Source organism: Cyprinus carpio, chromosome B15 (assembly GCF_018340385.1).
Source record: "Cyprinus carpio isolate SPL01 chromosome B15, ASM1834038v1, whole genome shotgun sequence".
Taxonomy (NCBI): Eukaryota; Metazoa; Chordata; class Actinopteri; order Cypriniformes; family Cyprinidae; genus Cyprinus; species Cyprinus carpio.
Window position 1 is genome coordinate 5,235,996 of NC_056611.1, and position 21,160 is coordinate 5,257,155.

Below are 21,160 nucleotides of genomic sequence, written 5' to 3' on the forward strand. Positions count from 1 at the left end.
AAATTACAAGCAAGTATAAGGCACCATGAAAAGAAAATGCAGAAAAGCAGAACTTATGTGGTGGAAAACAAAGCCTTGCACTGCTGTACAGACCTTCTTTTCACATGTTATAAACCAGAATGTCAGTGACCCAGATACACTGCTCACCACTGTTGACAGGTTGATTAACCCTCCAAACTAGTTCCCTAGTAAACTGTTTTTTACTGCACTTTCAGTGATAAAATGCATAACATTACAATGGCGATCGGTGAATCCTGCTGTGGCTCTGAAATTAGTTTAACTTTGCATGAAACAGTGCAACACCTTAAAACGTCCTGTTGACTGGACACTCCAACATCTTTCTTTCTTAAAAAATGTGTTTAGTTTTGTCATTCTGGACTGTGATTCTAACATCAGAAGCTGCATCAAAAATTATTAAATCAGCATCTAAAAAAACCCAGCACGAATAAGATCCCTTGTGTCCAGGCATGGCCTAGAGAAGCTGATTCATGCATTCATCACCAGCAGCATGTGTGTGCATCATTCAGATGACTTCCTGTGCAGCTCCTATCAAACAGGAAACAAACAGCAGTGGCTGAGGAGGAGGAGGAGGAGAATGCCAACGCCCCAGAGCTCTCAAGACCATTTGCTGTTGTGTCCTTCTCAGAGGCTTGTTGGACACTTTGGCCATTTTCCTTCTCCAGTAACCATGATATCCTAGCCAGCCATTAAACAGCTTTTTTTTAATCAATCTATCATAAATGTGTATAATTCACTGTTTAGTTTTATATAGTATGTTAATTATATAGTGTAATTTAGGTTTAGAAGTGGATTGGGATTCTTTCTCATTTGTCTTTTAGCCTGCTATTATGTAAAACACACATCCGTTGCGCACTCATACAAGCAAATCTCTTGTTTCACAACCATCTCCCACGTCATTTGAATAATAAATGCAAATAATTCTAAAGTTTCCAGGTGGGGATTTAATTTAAGGAACAAAGTGACCACTCTCAGTGTTATCTGGATGACACACACACATGACACTTTTAGGTTGGGCAGGGGTCTCTAAACTCGGTCCTGGAGCACCAGTGTCCTGCAGAGATGAGCTCTAACTTGTCTCAACACACCCACCTGGAAGTTTCTAGTATGCCTAGGAAGAGCTTGATTAGCTGCTTCAGGGGTGTTTAGTTAGGGCAGGAATGGGTTTGGTCACCCCTAAGGTAATGTAACTGGCTGTTGTAAACTAATGGTCCTCATTATAGATGAAAACAATAACGTAAGTGATAACGCACAGCCTGCCGGTAGGCTTCAGTCATTGTGTAGGCATTTTTTTAAGAATTGTCGACACACCAGACAAACCGTGTTAAACCGATGGTCCAGCAGATATTAATGAAGCGCAGGGTTGTTTCAAAGCCGAACGCAGCGTCTGCACATATATGGAGCTTCACTTCTCTCCGAAAACCCCCAAGAAACCGGTTCTCCAAAGGAACGCCCGCTGAACTGAGCTCGAGCTTTCAGTTTCGGTTTAAGAAGCCGCACTCAAGGCAGATTTGCTGTGACAGTATCCGTGCTCAGTAGCACTTTGTTTACGCGCGACTCTTTTTTTCTCGGCTCGGATTGTGGTAATGCATGGTTGTGTTCAGATATAAGCGATGAAGTCTGTGCTGCTGAGCGCTCTTGTGACGGCTGTGATCGCGCTACAGCAGGCCGAGTGTCTCAAGAGGACCTATTACATAGCCATCAGAGAGGAAGACTGGAATTACGCGCCGAGCGGCACAAACCTGATCAATAACCGAAGCATTGAGCAAGATGAGTAAGTAAAAATGAGCATATCTATTTAGCAGTAACAGTAACGGGCGACATTGCTGTGCTTATTGTAAAAGGCTGCTAGGTAGGCTAACTAATAAACAACACATAGTAGCATATTTAATATTATTATTTAATTGTTTTATGTGGATAAAGCTTTTTGTAAGTGCTTGGTGCTGTAGGCTGTTTTTATAGCATGTATTAGCCCCTTGTAATTAACATGGATCCTTATCTGTACACCTAGCAGTAATCTGATTGTATGATGGAATTATAACCATTATACTCTCTCTAAATTCCTTCCTTTAACAGACATGCATCGGTTTTTCTGTCAAGAGGCGAGACCCGGATAGGGAGTGTTTACAAGAAAGCTTTGTACAGACAGTACACAGATGGCTCTTATTCCAAGGAGATAGCTAAACCTGCCTGGCTCGGCTTCCTGGGACCCATTATAAGGGCTGAGGTCGGAGATGTCATAGAAGTGCACATGAAAAACTTTGCGACCAGGCCTTATTCTCTCCACCCTCATGGAGTTTTCTATGAGAAGAATTCAGAAGGTTGGATATACATTATCTCTCTATTAGTTCCGTTACTAGTTCTACTTTTCCCTTCGTCCAGTTCTTTCTGTTAATTTGGCTGTCTTTCTATGTTCATCTTTGGGTTTACAACAGCAGTTTAGAGTCTCTTGACACATAACCTATAAATCAATAACAAAGCAATAAATGAAAAGTGTGCCGCAAAGTGTCAAAACACAATTTGTTTCAGAGCAGATCAAAGGGCAACACACCAATTACAAGAGATGGCATGGATCTTTATAAAATGGCAAATTGAAGCAACCACCTTCTTAGCTCAAATTATTAAACTGTGCATATATAAATATAAGATTTTTTTATAATGTTGTATACGTTTGCATGACTGTCTCTCATAAACGTCACGTGTATGTACATTACGGTGAATTTTTATGTATTTCAATTGCATACAAATTTTCCATCAATTTGGATTACATAGTTTTACCAAAATTAATAAACTTAATGTTATTCATATTCAGTCATATGCAACTGAAACAGGTAAGATACTATGTAACAGTTCACAGCAAAATCCCCAGTGTTAAGTAAACACTGCTCAGTGTTGTGTTTTACCTTGTACCATTAAGCAGTGTTTGAATTGATACCATAGTTATGTGATGAATTATGTCACATTAGTGATGAACACCTGCTGTAAACAAGCAGAATCGTGGAAATCGCTGATGGAAAGAAAAAAACAAGAACAGAAAAGAGAGAAACCTACAGATGACTCACAACCACAGCCTTGAGATGAAATCAACTAAAATAAAATAACTCATTAAATCTCTCAAGGTCTCAACAGAAGATGCTTAAACCACTCCAGAAACAGCACTACCAGCTTCACTTATTACTAAACAGGGGTGTTCCCTAAAAGCAGCTATGGTAGTACGTTTCTCGTTACCAGAGTGCAACTTGTGATCATAGCTAGCTAACGATGCTTTTGGGAAACGCAATACAGACTAACTTTATTTCTGTCAGACATCTACAGAAGTTCTTATTGAGAATTACAGAGGTTTAGAGGTTAATGTTATATTGAAAATGTTTAATTTGAAGTCACCGTCAAGGAGATCAGTGTTTGCTTTTGTTTGGCTCTTGACTCTGACATTATCTTTTATGTGGCTGTTATAACATAGTGTTTGTAAGACAAACAAAAACGACAAACAAAAAAAAATTAAATGCTGATGCTTACGTGACATAATCATTATCTACTTCATTGATCACAATATAGGTGATCAAAGTGCAAGGTCTAAAGTGCACGGTGCAGGTGAAATCAGGGCGTGTCCGAATCCACTTTGGCTAGTTTAAAGACGGGAAAACGGTCGGTGCGCCGGGGGGATGGTTTAAACGGGTCGTTCCTATTCTCTTAATGAGTAATGGGTGTTTTTGGGACATAACACAGAGCCCTGGACAACATTGGAAGTGATTTCTGAGGAGGGGGAACAGGCACTGACGCTAACCCCCACACATGTTTATAAGTCACTGTGTAAAGTGAACTCACGCAAGGCAGCAGCTCCGGATAACATCCCAGGACGTGTGCTTAGGCTTTGTGCTTCAGAACTGACCAGTGTAACCACTGACATCTTCAATCTTTCCCTCACAATGACTACAGTCCCTGTCTGTTTCAAGTCCACCACTATTATCCCTGTCCCAAAAAAAGCCACAGTTTCTGAATGACTACAGACCTCTGGCTCTCACACCGGTTCTCATGAAGAGTTTTTAGAGTCTCATCAAGAAACACATTCAAAGCATGGTACCAGCCACTCTGGACCCATTACAGTTTGCGTACAGGACAGAGGATGCCATTTCATTTGCCCTTCACAAAATACTACCTGGAAAATAAAGATAGCTATGCCAGACTGCTGCTTATTGATTACAGTTTGGCATTCAACACTATCATCCCCTCCAAACTCATAAGCAAGCTATATAAACTGGGCCTGTCTTCTGCACTGTGTAACTGGATACTGAGCTTGTCCGCCTCTGAAAACACTCCTCCAGCAGCATCATAATGAACACAGGCACTCCTCAGGGCTGTGTACTCAGCCCGATGCTGCACACTCTTTTCACTTATGACTGTGTTGCTACTGCTAGCCATCCTAACAACCTCATCATAAAATTTGCAGATAAAACACAGTCATTGGACTTATCACAAACAATGATGAGACTGCATACAGGAAAGAAGTGTCTGATGGTCACATGGTGTGAGGCTAACAATCTCACACTTAAAGGGATACTCCATCCCGTCATTATTCACTTACCCCCATGTCATTCCAAACCCATAAAAGCTTTGTTCATCCTCGGAACACAATTTAAGATATTTTGGATGAAAACTGGGAGGCTTGTGACTGTCCCATAGACTGCCAAATAAATAACAGTGTCAAGGTCCAGAAAAGTATGAAAAGCATCATCAGAATACTCCATCTGCCATCAGTGATTTAACCGTAACATGAAGCGACGAGAATACTTTTTTGTACACGAAGAAAACAAAAATAACAACTTTATTCAACAATTCCTCTCCTCTGTGTCTCTCCAAATCAGTGTAGCGCCATTTTGGCAATTCTGAGCTGTTCGCAGGCGCTCTTCTGTGTCAGCCGCGCTGCGACAATGTGCTGTTTGCTTTCAAACCAAAGCGTAAATACATGTAAAAAGCGTATCCTTGTGGCCAATCAAATAATTTACTTCCTGAAGAGGCTCAGGAAATTCGGCATGTCATCACAGATTCTCTGTTACTTCTACAGAAGCACTGTGGAGAGTGTGTTAACTTGCTGCATTGCTGTGTGGTTTGGCAACAGCACAACACATGACAGAAAGGCTTTACAGAGGGAGATAAAGCTGGCCCGGAATATTACAGGGACTGATCCACCCTCACTGCAGGACATATCTTAAAGGATCTGCAAATGGGCTTGCAACATCATTAAGGACACCACCCATCCCATCCACAATTTCTTCACCCTCATGAAGTCTGGCAAGCGTTACCGAAGCACTGCGGTCAAAACTTAGACTCCAGAACAGTTTATACCCACAGGCCATTAGACTGATAAATAGTCAAAACCCACTGCCACTTCCAACTTTATAATCAGGATAAATTCAGCCTGTTCAATGCTACACTGCTGCAATGCTTTACCTGCTGGACCTTCATACACTCATAACGCATCTGACTGACATCATTTACCATTTAAACACTAGTCTTTACACTGACACTTTATCACCACTTGACACTTTAAAATGGTCACTTTATTGCTACTTGCACTGCACATTTTTACTGTGAAGAATTTTTTATTGACAGTTGTTTTTGTAGTTAGCATACGGGTTCTCTTTTTCTTTCTTTTTCTTTTTTTCTTATCATTTATATTTTTACTTACTGCATATTCTATATTTTAATCCTAATCCATTTGCTATTTAAACAACGCGGCGCAGAATGGTAAAATGAGAACTGCGTTGGGATGAAACTAGCAAAAACACTTGCGTCACGCCTTGCGCCGCATTGCATCAGGTGTATGATAGGACCCATAGAGTCAAACTGATTAAATGAGTGAGGTGTTATTTTTGCATTGTTTATTAAAATACAATTGTGATTCTATAAGAGTGTAACCCAATACAAAGAATTTACAAAGCATTTTGTGCACAAAGACTTTTAATCTACATAATTACATAGACACACACACACATATAATGAATCCGCGTATGAATCTCAACAATGGTAACAATCAACAAAACGCTTCATGTCGCAATGCATGCTGGGCACAGTACAAGAAAATAGTAAGTTGTGAGCAAATTGGCTTTGATGTGATGTGATATGGATACTCCCCTTTCGCTTCAAATTAAAGCAGTTTATGGTGAATTTTGGAACATTACAAAGGTTGGTCTGCACTATTTAGTCTTTTATTGGAATCAAAGCAGGAGATAAAATAGACAAACATTTCAACACCGGCAGATAGCCAAAACATTTGCCTATTTTATCACCTGCTTTGATTCCAATAAAAGACTGAAGAGTGCAGACCAACCTTTGTAATGACTGAAGAAATATTTTTTATTATATTCATACTGTATAAATCATATTTATAATAATTATTAACTAATGTCAACTCTAAAACTCAAGTTAGTTTAGCTATCTTCATGCAACGGGCCACAGTTTGTAACAATCAGTGCACTGAAGGCGAGTGTAGCGATGAACCCAAGTGCAGTTTATTTACAGTGATATCCAAAATCCAAACAAGATACACAGACTTGACTAGAACAGACTTGACGTGGCGTGGCATGAACAGACTTGACTCACCAACAGCAGGTTACAACATTACATTAGTATACGACAAAGCACAATGGCAAAAACATGACTACTTATACAAACAGTGAGGGTCACATGACAAGAACAAACCAATGGGAACAAGACACATGACTAAAGCAACCAATGAGAACAAACAGAACTGATAATCACATGACCAGACAATAACCAATGAGAACATGACACATACACAAAGCAGAGATACATGAGGGCAAGGGAAGCATGACACAAACAGCAAAATCAAACAATAACAAAATAAAAGACATGAAAACAAGAACATGAAACAAAACCCAAAACAGACATTACACAGTTGTAGTTGTTTCTCTTTTTTTTGTTCTCATTGTTTTTCGTTCCGCAAGTGTTCATCATAAATGCTCAACTGTCACGTAATTATCTCCTTAACTCCAACACTGTGAACTATTACATAAATCTTACCCGTTTCATTTAAGTATGACTGATGTATATGAATCGCATTATGTTTATTCATTTGTGCTGAAACTGTAATCCAAATGGATGGAAAATTTGATACCAAAAATATAAATAAATTTTTTTGTGTGTGTGTGTGTAAACGCCTTTGTTTTTAACCATGTAACAAGTTAACAAGCAGCTTTCTGTCATTTTTTCATTTGTTTTTTCAACAGATTCAGTATTCATTAAAATTATTTGAAATGCCTTTGGTGATCCAGTTCAACCATGCTAATAAGCAAAAATGACTTTAGATAAACTAACACTTGTGCATCATTGTTTTTTTGAAGTGTTGCACCTTCTTCTCCTGTGTTCTACTGTACAGACGTGAATTTACTTTTCCTTCAGCCTGAGGTTTATTCATTACACTTTTTGGTGTGAAAGGGCTTTTACACTTCTTATATTAAAAACAATCAAGCCCTGCTCATGTTTAAAAAGTAATGCAAAAGTAACACAAAAGTAACGTAACGCATTACTTTCCACAAAAATTAACTAAGTAACGTAATTAGTTACTTTTTTTAGGAAGTAACGCAATATTGTAATGCATTACTTTTAAAAGTAACTTTTCCTAACACTGTCTACTTCCATCGCAGGCCAATTTATAAGCATTTTTGTGTAAACATGTTAGTCATGCAAATATTTCCAAATGAGCGTAGCTTCCATAAAAATCTGGTTGGACTTGGAAGAAAGGTTGTTTATTGAATTTTATACTAAAAGAGCAAGGAAGTCCAGTGTTGATACAGTGTGCCCCCTTTAAAATCCTAGATTTGTTGCAATTTATCAAATACGAGTCCTTGATAAGATGAGATTGCACAAGTGTGAATTTGTTACTGTATTTTAGGAGCGTTGTATCCAGACGGCACCACTGGTCGTGATAAGAGAGATGATGCAGTGGCTCCAGGTGAGAGCTACACATACACCTGGCAGGTCAAACCAGAGTACGCTCCTACTGAAGCAGATGCCCGCTGTCTCACCTGGATTTACCATTCTCATGGAGATGCACCAAAAGACATTGCATCAGGGCTGATAGGAGCTCTGCTCACCTGCAAACAAGGTAAGGACCACACACAAGCCCTAATAATCTGCACATGTGTGGAATAAATTTAGTTTCCATGCACACAGAAGATTGTACAGCCAAATACTTCTTAGCATCAAGCACTCCTCCCTTCTAACTCTGATTATTTTGACCCTTTTTAGTCTTTTACTAATATTGTTTTCTCGTCTTTAGGCACTTTGGACTCTAAGCAGAAGCGCTCTGATGTGGATGAAGATTTCATTTTGATGTTCAGTGTGGTGGACGAGAACTTGAGCTGGTACTTGGAGGAGAATATTGAAAAGTTCTGCTCTGATCCAGATGCAACAAAACAACATATGGAAAACGTAGACGAGGAGTTCAGAGAGTCCAACCTCATGCACTGTAAATCTCAGGATGTCTCAGTCTTTAACCTTGTCCATACATTAACACTGGGTTGTTTCTCCTTGTGTTCTAATGAGGAATGTTCTATTTTCATCATTGAAGCTAAAAACTTAACCATTTATATTAATGTGTTTTATACAAATGTACTATACACTTCTACAAAGCAGCTTACATTCCACTGTAGCACTTAAACAGTTAAAAAGAAGTGATTAATTAGCAATCTACTGAAAAATCATTAGTATTGAAAGTATTACATTTCTCTGTGTTTGGTGCTGACTACTGAAATGTTGGTACCATGGCACACATACTTGGAATCAAAGCTGTAGCTTTTTTCCCCCCGCCTACAGCTATAATAATGTCCACTGCAAAAAAAAAGATTTTCTTACTTAGTATTGTTGTCTTGTTTTCTAGTATAAATATCCAAAAATGCTTGAGTCAAGACAAATTTACTTTACAAGTAAAATGACATAAGATATTATGTTTTGTTTTCTGAAAATAAAAAAATCAAACTTTTGTTAGTTTTTGCTTAAAATAAGCAAAAGATATCTGCCGATGGGCCAAGAAATATATTCTTGTATAGCCTTTGAATTAAGATTATTTTTCTTACCACACTGGCAGATATTTTTGCTTGTTTTAAGCAAAAACTAACAACTGTTGATAATAATTTCTTTTTTTTTTTTTTTTGAAAACTAGACTTAATATCCTAAGTCATTTTACTTGTCAAGTAAATGCATCTTGATTCAAGAATGTTAAGATATTTATACTAGAAAACAAGACAAAAATACTTTGTGAGAAAATCATTTTTTGCAGTTTGTTTTATTTAAAGCCCGTACATTCCAATGGTGTAATGTTTAGCTGATGTTTTAGATGCTTTGATGGAAAGTACCTTCTTTTATCTGTTCCACTTTAAAACAAGGTCATTCAGAAAAGTTTAGTTTTGCTTTTGATATCCAAAGTTCTCTGCACTCTAAAATACAAGAACAGATGATTGTGGTTTTAATTTCTAAAGCCTGACATTTTGTTATTTACATGAATAATAGGCAGAATTATTGTATTTATTAATATATGTTTAATTATAAAGCTCATGTCATCTCATCATTTATCTCTCAGTGTCACTTTATTAGTTGGTTCTTGTCTTCTTCACATTAGCAATCAATGGCTATGTTTATGGGAATTTGCCTGAACTGGAGGTTTGTGTCGGACGTCCCGTGTCTTGGCATCTCTTCGGCATTGGTAACGAGGTGGACATTCATTCGGCTTATTTCCATGGGCACACCCTCGTGGATCGTAAGCACCGCACAGATGTGCTTAGTCTGTTTCCTGCCACTTTTGTCACCGCAACAATGATCCCCAGAACAGAAGGAAAATGGTTGTTGAGCTGCCAAGTCAACGATCATGTACAAGGTAGTAACTGTCTTTCTGTCATCTCTGTGTGAATTCGTTCTTAGTTTTATGATGCATTGTTTTTGTCTCTAATCAGTGTATGATCACTTTCAGTTTTGATTTGTAGCTTGATACAGTGTTTCATGTTTTAAGCTCCTTTTAATTCCTGCACACTGAAAAAGAATGTCATACCAACAATTTGAATCAATAAATGTACTGTAACTTGTCAGGATAATTTACGTTATTCTAAATTTAATTTATTTTCACAGCTTCAACTCTGTTGTCTTTATCAGTAGTTCAATTCAAAAGGACTGCTTATGACTTTTTCCTTGAGTTTACTTAAACTTGAGTTTACTCTTCTTGAGTTTACTTTAAGGAAGCAGGTAAATGTATGATTGCAGTATATCTGAATGGCTCTCTGTTCTCGTGAGCAGCAGGTATGCAGAGTTTCTATGAGGTCTCGGCCTGTGGTTCCTCAGTCTCTTCAACAGAGGCCCCTGGCAAAGAGAGACATTTCTACATCGCTGCTGAGGAGATGGTTTGGGACTACGCCCCTTCAGGGATGAACTACATGACAAATAAATCACTTACTGAACCAGACAGGTAAAACTCAAAACTTGGAGACACAAAAAACCTGCTAGATCTGGGGGGGATTCAGGGATTCAGAAGGCTCTGAGGAGCGGTGGTCAGACTTATGCTTTGCTTTTAAATGTTATTGAATAAATCTGGATGGGATTAACTTTTGCCAATATATTCGTTGGTTCACTCACAATAGAAAGAAGCCATAGAAAACAATTGCAAATATATAAAAATGAAAGATAAATGAGAAAAAAAAGTTGCAGTAATTGCTGCTGCAGGTCTAGTTTTATATATTTATAATTGAAATTTACCTTTTATTTTTTATTTGTAATATGAATGTTGATTTCGTAATTGTGTTAGATTACTTTTATTCACATTGATGTTTTTCTTTTCCTGCAGTGACTCTATATCGTATTTCAGTCGTGATGGTGGAAAGCTGGGTGGAAAATACCTGAAGGCCAGATACATTTCATACACTGACAGCACATTTACTACCAAAACACATATTGCGGGCTCGGATGACCATCTTGGAATTCTGGGTAAAATCCTCACTTTCGTCTTGCATGTTTAAGAACACTAATATGTCTTTGATAATATTTAAAAGTTGGCATGAAATGAAATTTCAGCAAAGAGGATTCAGTCATATCACAGGAGGAGCAAGTTTTGATTAAAGGTTTGAGGTCAAGAAATAATATGAAAAAAATAATGCATATATGAATGGTTAACAATAAGGCCAGTAACATACATAAAGAAAAATATGGTTAATTTTGATTTCCTGCCAACTTAATGTTTCTGAATAAGACGTATAGTTATATGCCCTAGAGGTGATGCCATGCTGTGCCTTATTCTTATGAGAGTCTTATTCATGTAGTTTAAACAAATTGTTCCCAACCCTGGTCCTGGAGGCACCCCAACACTGACGCACCAACTTCAGGTCTTGAAGTCTCTACTACTGAGCTGATGACTTGAATCAGGTGTGTTTGATTAAGGAGACATGCAAAACGTGCAGTGTCGGGGTGCCTCCAGGACCAGTGTTGGGAACAATTGGTTTAATGATCGGATTAATGATCAGTTTTCTCTACACCCCTCCCACTATAGGTCCTGTAATCAGAGCAGAGACTGGTGACGTTATCGTTGTGACATTCTTTAACAGAGCTACACGTGCCTACAGCATTCAGCCACACGGTCTGCATTATGAGAAAACCTATGAAGGAGCAAAGTATCAGGATGGTAAGTCATATACAGCTACAGTTATACAAACACATATAGATCTTCAATCTAGGGTTTCTAAATGCGCAAACAAAGAAGGGGAATTGACTCAAAAAAAGTTTAAAAACACTGCTTTAGGCCTTTGGTGACAATACTATTTGACAACTTTATACACACATTGCATTACATTTGGCCACAATATTAAAATACGAAATATAAGTCTAAGTTTTAAGTCATAAGTCTAAGATTTTAGATTCTTTTTTGTTTTCTGACGCCTCCTCAACAGGTACTCAGAAAGCTGGAGCATCTGTGGCTCCTGGTGAAAAGTTCACCTATCGTTGGAGAGCAATTGAAGGCCCATCCAGCAGTGATCCTCCTTGTCTTTCATACTTATACTATTCTGCTGCTGATCCTGTTAAGGACACTAACTCTGGTTTATTTGGGCCCATACAAGTGTGCAGTAAAGGTGTTCTTGATGGAAGTGGTCATCAGGTAATGAACTTGCACAAACCTTAACAGACAATATGGTACAAAAAATGAAGGATTGTTATGTGAAAAGTGGTTGCTTGACTTTTAACCAAAAACATGAAAATTTGTTTTATATGAGCTGTTTTATTGGATATCAGGGCCCGTATTTAAAAGCCATTTTTTTTTTGAAGTTAGTGTTATGCTAATTGTTAGTTTAAGTTTTTAGCTTAGAGTTTTTCTTAAAACCTATTCACAAAGCTGCTGAGACAAACTTTTACTAAGGAATAGACAGAAGTCTTAAGCTCAGAGTATAAGGGCGGGGTTGACCTTGTTGCTATGGATGATGTCAGCATACTTACTAACTATGCCCAGAGTGATTGGCTACTAGTCTCTGTCAGAGATTTATTCATAGAAATATTGTAGAGCGCAATATTATGTTGCCATATTCAAATAAAGGTTTTAAAATAAAAATGTTAATTGCCACATTCAAATAAAGATTTTAAAATGCAGGCTAAGTGTCACTAATTAAACAAGTACGCTATATATTCAGCTAATTGTCAGTGTCTGTATGGTTCTCATAAACAATTAGTCAATGTGCATCAGGGCTGCCCTCGACTAAAGATTTGTCTGGTCGACTAGAAGTTGTTCATTTTAAGCATTAGTAGACTATTAGTCGCACTTTTATTAATAAACCATATAAATCATAATAATGAGCCTTTAATTGCCTACATAGCCTAATAAGCGCTCAAGCACATGCAAAAAAGGCTTGCCGCAGCGCACCAGCAAATATAATAATTATGAATTTGGAAAAACAACAAGTACACTGCATTAACGTTTTAATTTATTGTAACATTGTAATTTATTGTTACACTAGTGCTTTCTGTTTTCGGGTTTAAGAGATGAAGTCTGCGACAGTGACTCGTCATCTCCGCAGCACCTGTATGCATGTTTCATACGGATTACATAATCTGGATAATATTTGTTTTCTATTTGAATTGGTTCATTTAAAAGTTTCACTCTCTATAGATATATTTGTCATGTCTGTAATAAGGCAAGCATACACAGAGTTTCGAAGTGATGCGCTCAAGTTCACAGGGTCCGAGACGGCAGAAAGCGCATCCTTTTTGCTTTCATTATTTTACAAAAGCACAACGTTTTGTTGTTATTCTGAGTACACACAAATAAACATAGAGTCTTTACAGGTACAAAAGATGCATCACTCTTATCTGTATGACCAAAAATGATGAAGTATTTTAAGAGCAAATGATCGCAGCAGCGCCTCTGTGTCCTGCAGTAGCGTTCAGCTTCACACTCTGCACAAACATGCACACTTTTTTCTAGGCTAACATTAGATTGAGCTGCCATGTAAAGTTGCTACTACATACATATCTCAGATGATAAGCCACATTTGAGGTCGATGAATGTTAGGTGAGCACACAATATGGATGTCCTGCCCGATGTACTATATTACCACATAGACCAGCCATTAACGATTTGTCCGTCACGGACTGCGTGATTTTGCCACTTCATGTGGAATTTTTTTTTTTCTACGACTAAGCGACTAATACAGTTTTGGTAATATGCATATAAACAGCCTTTTAATTAGCAGAATAATCATGGCTGTTAGTAAGACATGCAAACATAAAAGAAAACCAAACTGGATGCGAAAACAGCTATATATTAAGGATATAACATTTGGAGTTGGGATAACCTCCAAACCAAACCAGTTAGAAAAATGTTTCTAAAATGTTTATATTCCTAGGTAGACTGCTGGCAACAGCCATTTTAGGATATTTCAGATTTGGTCTTAATGACTTAGGAGTCCTCTTCACTAATCCTAACGTTTCACAGATTTAGGAGCTAATTGTAGCGCCTAAACGCTTTGTGAAATACTCTTAGAACAAAAAATTAGGAGTCCTAAATTTAGGACTGACACGCCCACTATTTTTAAGATTTTCTCTTAAATCGGCAAGTTAGGACCTACTTTTAGCCTTAAGATGTTTTGTAAATATGGGCCCTGGCCTTAGTCAAGCAGGGATAGCATTTGAGACTAAATGTCAGTCTGTAGCTACTAAAACAGATTGTTTTTCTTAAAGTTTCTTTCAGGGTTAATTTTTTTAAAGAATGCAGTGAACACGGAATGTTATGCAAGTAAATATGGCCAATGTGTGTTTGTTTTGTCTGTGTGATGTGTATTCCATGTTATGTGTGTGTTTCTTTAGTATGCCAACAAAATTCAGCACGAGTTTTTTCTGCTGTTCTCTGTCATGGATGAGAATGAAAGCTGGTATCTGCAAGAGAACATTAAAAAGTTTGGCAGCAGTGATTCAGATCCAGCTAATGAAGAGTTTAAGGAAAGCAATAAGAAGCACGGTATGCATATATGTGTTTGTGTGTTTAATGGCACGATCATGTGCATTTACATCCACACTTTGTGAATATACATGTTTATGGTTTGACGGGATTCTAATTAAGAATGTGTGTGTTCCTTCTCAGCTGTGAATGGCTACATGTATGGAAACCTGCCAGCTCTGGACTTGTGTAATGGGGAACATGTTATGTGGCACATACTTGGCTTGGGCTCTGAGGTGGATATCCATGGGGTGTATTTCGAGGGAAACACGTTTCAACGAGACGGAATGAACCGTGACACTCTCAGTGTCTTCCCACATACCTCAGTGACTGTAAGAATGACACCCGACAATAATGGTAAGTCACAGCACTTTTACATCAGGTATATACACGTATAAATGCTTATATTGTAAACTCAAGCAATGGAAGATATGACTGGCTTTGTAATGCTTTTACTTATAATGATTTTGGTGTTGTGCCAGATCCTAACCTGACTAACAATGTTTGTTTCTGAGAATATTCTGGAAAAGTTTTTTTTTTTTTCTCCAGACACTTTTATATGCAGTTTTTAGGTATAAAATGTATAATGTATGAAAAGCTTGTTGCTGTTTTGTTAAATGATTAAAATATATTTGCTCATCAGTATGCTGTTCTCCTCTCAGGTCAGTTTGAGCTGAGCTGTCTTACGGGTGAACACTACCAAGCTGGCATGCGTCAACATTACGAAGTCAAGTCCTGTTCAGCAGTGACTCCTGCAGCAGAACATTTCACCTCCACAGTGCAGTACTTCATAGCAGCAGAGGAGGTCGAGTGGAATTATGCACCAGACCGCACATGGGAACTGGAGAAACACAACACTACAATCAAGGACAGGTATACACACAAGCTTAAAAGCATATGTGCACACATCAATCTACAGTGTGTAAGGACGAGTCGGGAAAAGCTAGGGATAGTGTTAACACTCCAGCTAAGACTTGTGTTACCTTACATTATTTAAAAATTCCTAGAATACCTACACATTCAGACACATTCATGACCATATTATCTCTTGTCATTTCCTTTTTCTTTCCTGCTTTACTCAGCCCTGGAGAAATTTATCTAGAAAAGTCAAAAAATAGGATTGGTGCAAAATATAAGAAGGTGGTGTTCCGTGAATATTTAGATGAAACTTTTACCGAAAAGAAACCCAGACGTCCAGAGGAGGAGCACTTGGAAATAATGGGTAAGTCACATCTTACTTTAGAAGAGTGAATTGTGAACTACTTTTTTCCATAAAAAAAAAATTCTTAAGATTTAGTTATAAATCTTATAATACTATAGCTCTCGTAAGTCAGTTGAAACCTGCTTCTCAATAATCAAACACACACACACACACACACACACACACACATATCTATTTTATATCATATATATATATATATATATATATATATATATATATATATATATAGATAGATATAGATATATATATAGATAGATATAAATTACATGATGTGTCAATTAATTAATCTAGTTAATTGCGGATTAAATTTGGCTGTTAAATTACCCACAAAAGATATCTAAACCCATTATTGTGTTAAATGAGAAAGTATCAATTAGACATTACAAATAGTAGCTTTACAAAGAAATATTTTATTTGATGTTAAAGGGATAGTTCACCCAAAAATAAAAAAATTCTGTCATCGTTTCCTCACCATCATGTCGTTCCAAAGATATTTTGAAGTTTGCTTGTAATCAAACAGTTGGTGGTTGCCATTGCCAAAAAATGGAAAAACTGTGGAAGTCAATGGGAACCACCAACTGTTTGATTACCAGCAATCTTCAAAATATCTTCTATGTTCAACATAAGAAAGCAACTCATACAGGTTTGAAACAACATGAGGGTAGTTGATGACAAAATTGAAATTTTTTGGTGAACTATCCCTTTAATGTTTTTTTTTTTAATCAAATGATGACAAATAACAAAACTAAAACTGTCAGCCAGTGGCGGTAAATGTCTTTAAGAATCATTCATTCAGTTTGTTCAAACTGCTGATTCATTCAAGAATTAAGTAAACGGTTTACTTTATGAACAGGCTACTGTATTGAGTCATTGGTTTACACGATTCATTTAAAGCATGGATTCATTCAGAAACAAATTATCGCTGTGTTGCTCATGAAACACACAATTAATTACTTACAAAGTAATTTCTCTGTAAAATTAAGCAAAAACAGACAAAAACAAAAACCCCAATATCTTGAATTTGAGGGCATAACTTATGGAGTTGTCGCCCTGAGTCACATTTCTCAACAGTCAACTGTTTGTACTGTATGATGACGTACAGGTCTGGGGGCGGGGCCAGTGCATTAACTTTTTAAATTAACTATTAACACATTAAACTGACAGCCCTAATATATATACAGAGAGAGAGAGAGAGAGAGAGAATATGATTAGGTGTAATTAGTAACAATATTGTAAAGCATCACACATTTATAGATGAGTGTTAGATTCACTATTGACAGAGCAGGTCTCTTTGTTTTAGATCATTACCTTTGCTTTCGTGGTTCTATATTGACTCTCAGTTTATGTGCAGGACCCATCATTAGAGCTGAGGTTGGTGAGAGGATTCAAATTGTGTTTAAAAACAAAGCCAGCAAGCCGTATTCTGTTCATGCTCATGGAGTGAAGACCAGTAAATCCCATCAGAACGGTGTTCAGCCAGGTCTGTTATTACACAGATTTGTCTTTTATGTGGTCAGGAGTGATTCAGTAGTATACCAGTAAGTAAGCCTCTCTGTGTGCATGTGTTATGTGTATTATAGGTCATACGATGACATACAGCTGGTTCATTCCAAACCGATCAGGTCCAGGTCCCAGTGATCCAAACTGTATAACGTTTGCCTACTACTCGTCTGTCAGCCTAGTTGAGGTATAAAACATGTAACGATACAAATTGTTTTTATGCAAGCGTTATCCATATCATTAAACCAAATGTAAATTTGAGTGTGAGTTTTTACAGATGTTCTCTGTGAATGTTCTTCAGGACTTGATGAGTGGTTTGGTGGGTCCACTGATAGTGTGCCGCAAAAACACCCTGGACACCGACAGACGTAGAAAAGACATTGATAAAGAGTTTGCCCTCCTTTTAATGGTGTTCAATGAAAATGAGTCCCACTACCTGGATGAAAACATCAAAACTTACCTCAACACAGACCCAGAAAAATATGAAGAAAAATATGATGGGGACTTTATGGAGAGCAACAAAATGCATGGTAATTATGTGTGTGTGTCATTGTCTGTATGACAAATTTTCTGGATGAACACATGGCGTAGACTTTTTGAAGAACTTAAAACTCTCTCTCTCTCTTCCACAGGCATTAATGGAAAGATGTATGCTAACCTCCATGGGTTGAATATGACCGAGAATGACAAGACCGAGTGGTACTTGATAGGACTGGGGAATGAAGTTGACATGCACACTGTGCATTTCCATGCTCAGAGCTTCATTTACAGAGTACATACATAAACACACCAGGACAGATGAAACAAATATTTACGGTGGCATGAGGACAATGAGGGGTGTTGACACCAATGCAAGCGTCAATGCATATTTCACAGAGGAACCTCAAATCGGTTTATTTTTAATAATAAGAATAATAATAAATAACTATATATTTAAGTATGGCAGTATGCATTCCTTAGATGGCAAAAAAATAATCTATATGAATAATAAAAGCAGTCTGAGAATTTTTGCATTCATCATTAAAAGAAGCATTTTTGGTTAGTTGGGCTACACTGGTTGCACTGTGTGCTTTTGAATTACTTTAAGGATTTTTTCATAAGATTCTTTATGAATACAAAGTCATAGAATGACATTTATTTAACATTATTTTGCAGTTCATAGTCTTTTAATCTCATCACATTGAAGCTCTGCTGCTAAAAGCAGAATAAGAAACACTGCTTACATTTACATTTTATATATTGTAATACCAAAGGCTAGATTGCCCCCCCCCCCCCTTTCCCATGCCACCCTAGTAGATCCACTCCTGAAACACACTAATGCATAAATACAGTTTAAGTGTCAAACCGTCTCTCAAACACTCTGATTTTCTCTCCCTCAGACGGATCATCCTCATCGTGCTGATGTATACGACCTGTTCCCAGGAACATTTCAGACCATTGAGATGACCGCAGGAAGCCCTGGACAGTGGCTGCTTCACTGCCATGTGACCGATCACATCCATGCAGGGATGGAGACACTTTTCACTGTTCATCCTAGAGGTTAGTAGTGAAAGTTTTCAAATAGAGCTCCAAGCCTAGAGAGAGCCTTCAGTGCTAGCATAAGGATGCTTTCACACTAATAATGTGGACCCGAGTCTGTCTGCCCTTAGAGTTCAAGTTGTTTGGTTGGTGTCCAATCATTCTTCAAAACTCATTAGTGCTTTAGTCTCCAGCTTGCTTCAGCATCTGCATGGAGGTTTCTAGTAATCCAGAAGTCCTTGATAAGCTGGTTCAGTTTAGCTTGATGAGTGTTGGCGCTAAACTCTGCAGGACAGTGATCTTCCAGGAGATCACATCACATTATGCATTGGCATAATGATTCAAGAATATTTGTGACTGTTCTTCTGCATCTTTTGAAGCTTTAATTCACATTATGTAGAGAGAGTTGATCTCCAGTGTGGATCGCCTTCACATTGCTTTGACATTAAATGATCGTTTAAATCAGCGTTTCCCAAATGCGTTTGTGAGGTTTTGAATAGGTTTTCTGTTTTTAAACAGAAGAGACAATTTAATAGAATAAAACAGATCATTTTTTTAAACAAATTATTATAGTAGTGATTGTTGTTATGATAGATGTTGTTGATTTTTATTCTTTTTTGATTTTGAAAAAGAGAAGGTGTATAATGTGAATTTTTTTATATTTTGATTAATAAACAACACTTAACATGACACCTACAAACCCTCAAAAATATGCATGTACTTCCTTTTCTGAGTTCTCTGTTGAGTTAAGAATAATTGCTCTCTCACTTAGGGATTTTATTATGCTTTTTTTACGTAAACAACTCTTTAGAGAGGATGAATGACTGAACTGTGTGAACTGTCAATATGTAGGCTATTTATATGAATGTATATACATTATCTGTTTTTATTTCCATTGCATTCAGGGTCATCACCAAGTCAGTGGGGAAATCCAAACAGTGGTAAATATTTATCTTCAGTGCTTTGTTTATATTCTTAGCTTACACATTGTGAAAACTGTTTTTAAAAAATGATATCCCTGTTTTATTTTTTCCAGCCTTCAGTCATTTTCTGTCTACTCTGATGCTGTGCCTCCTTGCACTGGTCCTGTCACACTTTGTAGCACACTGAAAAAAGATCAAAGTGACCACGAGCCAATAGAACTGACATTTATTGCTGTTACACTGATGCTCACTACTTAGTTACCTCATCTAGTATACTCACTGTGTAGCTGTTAGGGAAACTTTTCTGCTGTTGAGGGAAACAACTGTTAAATAATATATAATGATTAGTCATTCAGTTTTGATTTAACGTGCAAGTAATGATCCATGTAATTGTTTCAGTTAATAGAATCAAAGCATACTCCCCAGCACTGCATGTTTATTAGGTCTCTCTGAATGGAAGAGAGCAGGGCTCTTGCACTGAAAGGAGCAACATATTTTCTTCATTATCTTCTTCTGGAATGTTAGCATGACAACAGCATCCATAAACACAATGCATCCGCTGTACTTACAGTATAATTATACTATGTCAGATACTTATGATTCCCATGAATGCATTAACACTAATGGTGGCCACAATTGCATCTGTTTAGTAGTAACCGAGTAAGAGTAAGTTGATTAATGAGTGTGTGTTACTTTCTTAATCAGTTGTTTGTTTTGTATTTATGATTGCACAGATGAACTGGTTCTTAATTGTTTAGTGTATATACTTTTTATTTATTTAATTTTGTGTGTGTGTGTGTGATTTAAGATTGCTGTGAGAAGTTTCTATTTCTGATTTGGACTATTTGTAATCTTTATTGTTGATTATTTTTCTGATGAACGGTGGCTAATATTCTGGTACTGAATTTCAAGTTAAAAGTTGGAAAAAAAAAAATAACAAAATTAATAAAGAGCTGAATTGTGAATATTATATGTAGTAGGCTATTAGTATTTTGAAGAATGGTATCTTGTGTGTTTCATAATTCGTACTTTAAGTGTCCTATCTGCATCACAGCATACATTTTACATTGGTGCGCACAATCATTTCACATGCGTGTGTTTGAGCATTCAGCAATATACTGTACATGTATTTGTGATTACTTCATGAAAGTGTAAGTGAAGTTTGATTTAAGCCCTATACAGCATCTTGTAGGCCTGACCATTGCACACAATTGTTCAAACACAGGCCACAGAAGGTGTTTCACCCACAGCTCGCCATCAGTATGTCGAAAACAACATTTCTATGATGGAAGAATGCAGTTCTTAAACCCTAGGCGTGACTTTAAAATGTCAAATGACAGATTGCTATCCAAAAATATAGGCCTATAATTCCTTAACTATGAAAGATAACAAAATACAAGCATCAATAACAGGTCTCCTTAACTATGAAAGATAACAAAATACAAGCATCAATAACAGGTCATATTCTGGCATCTTAGAAAAACAATAGTGTCATTGTTC

At 37.2% G+C, this 21,160-nt stretch overlaps 1 protein-coding gene across 1 annotated transcript; it reads left to right on the top strand.

Annotated features, from left to right (window-relative positions):
* The first annotated feature begins 1,185 nt into the window (after positions 1-1,185).
* hephl1a (hephaestin-like 1a) lies at positions 1,186-20,630 on the top strand. Its single transcript, XM_042738986.1, has 20 exons — positions 1,186-1,792; positions 2,095-2,339; positions 7,931-8,143; positions 8,318-8,506; positions 9,656-9,910; positions 10,324-10,492; positions 10,868-11,007; positions 11,567-11,698; positions 11,964-12,169; positions 14,368-14,518; positions 14,642-14,854; positions 15,160-15,370; positions 15,580-15,719; positions 17,071-17,199; positions 17,300-17,406; positions 17,521-17,749; positions 17,852-17,991; positions 18,599-18,758; positions 19,643-19,678; positions 19,774-20,630. The coding sequence occupies exons 1-20, from the start codon at positions 1,632-1,634 to the stop codon at positions 19,845-19,847; spliced, it is 3,300 nt and encodes a 1,099-aa protein (XP_042594920.1). The 5' UTR covers positions 1,186-1,631; the 3' UTR covers positions 19,848-20,630.
* The last annotated feature ends 530 nt before the right edge of the window (positions 20,631-21,160 follow it).

Excerpts from the sequence above, each read along its gene's own strand:
- hephl1a (XM_042738986.1), top strand. The coding sequence starts at position 1,632 with ATGAAGTCTGTGCTGCTGAGCGCTCTTGTGACGGCTGTGATCGCGCTA. Across the intron at positions 8,144-8,317 it reads TCTGCTCACCTGCAAACAAG|GCACTTTGGACTCTAAGCAG; the intron begins GTAAGGACCACA and ends TCTCGTCTTTAG. Across the intron at positions 17,200-17,299 it reads TCAGAACGGTGTTCAGCCAG|GTCATACGATGACATACAGC; the intron begins GTCTGTTATTAC and ends TGTGTATTATAG.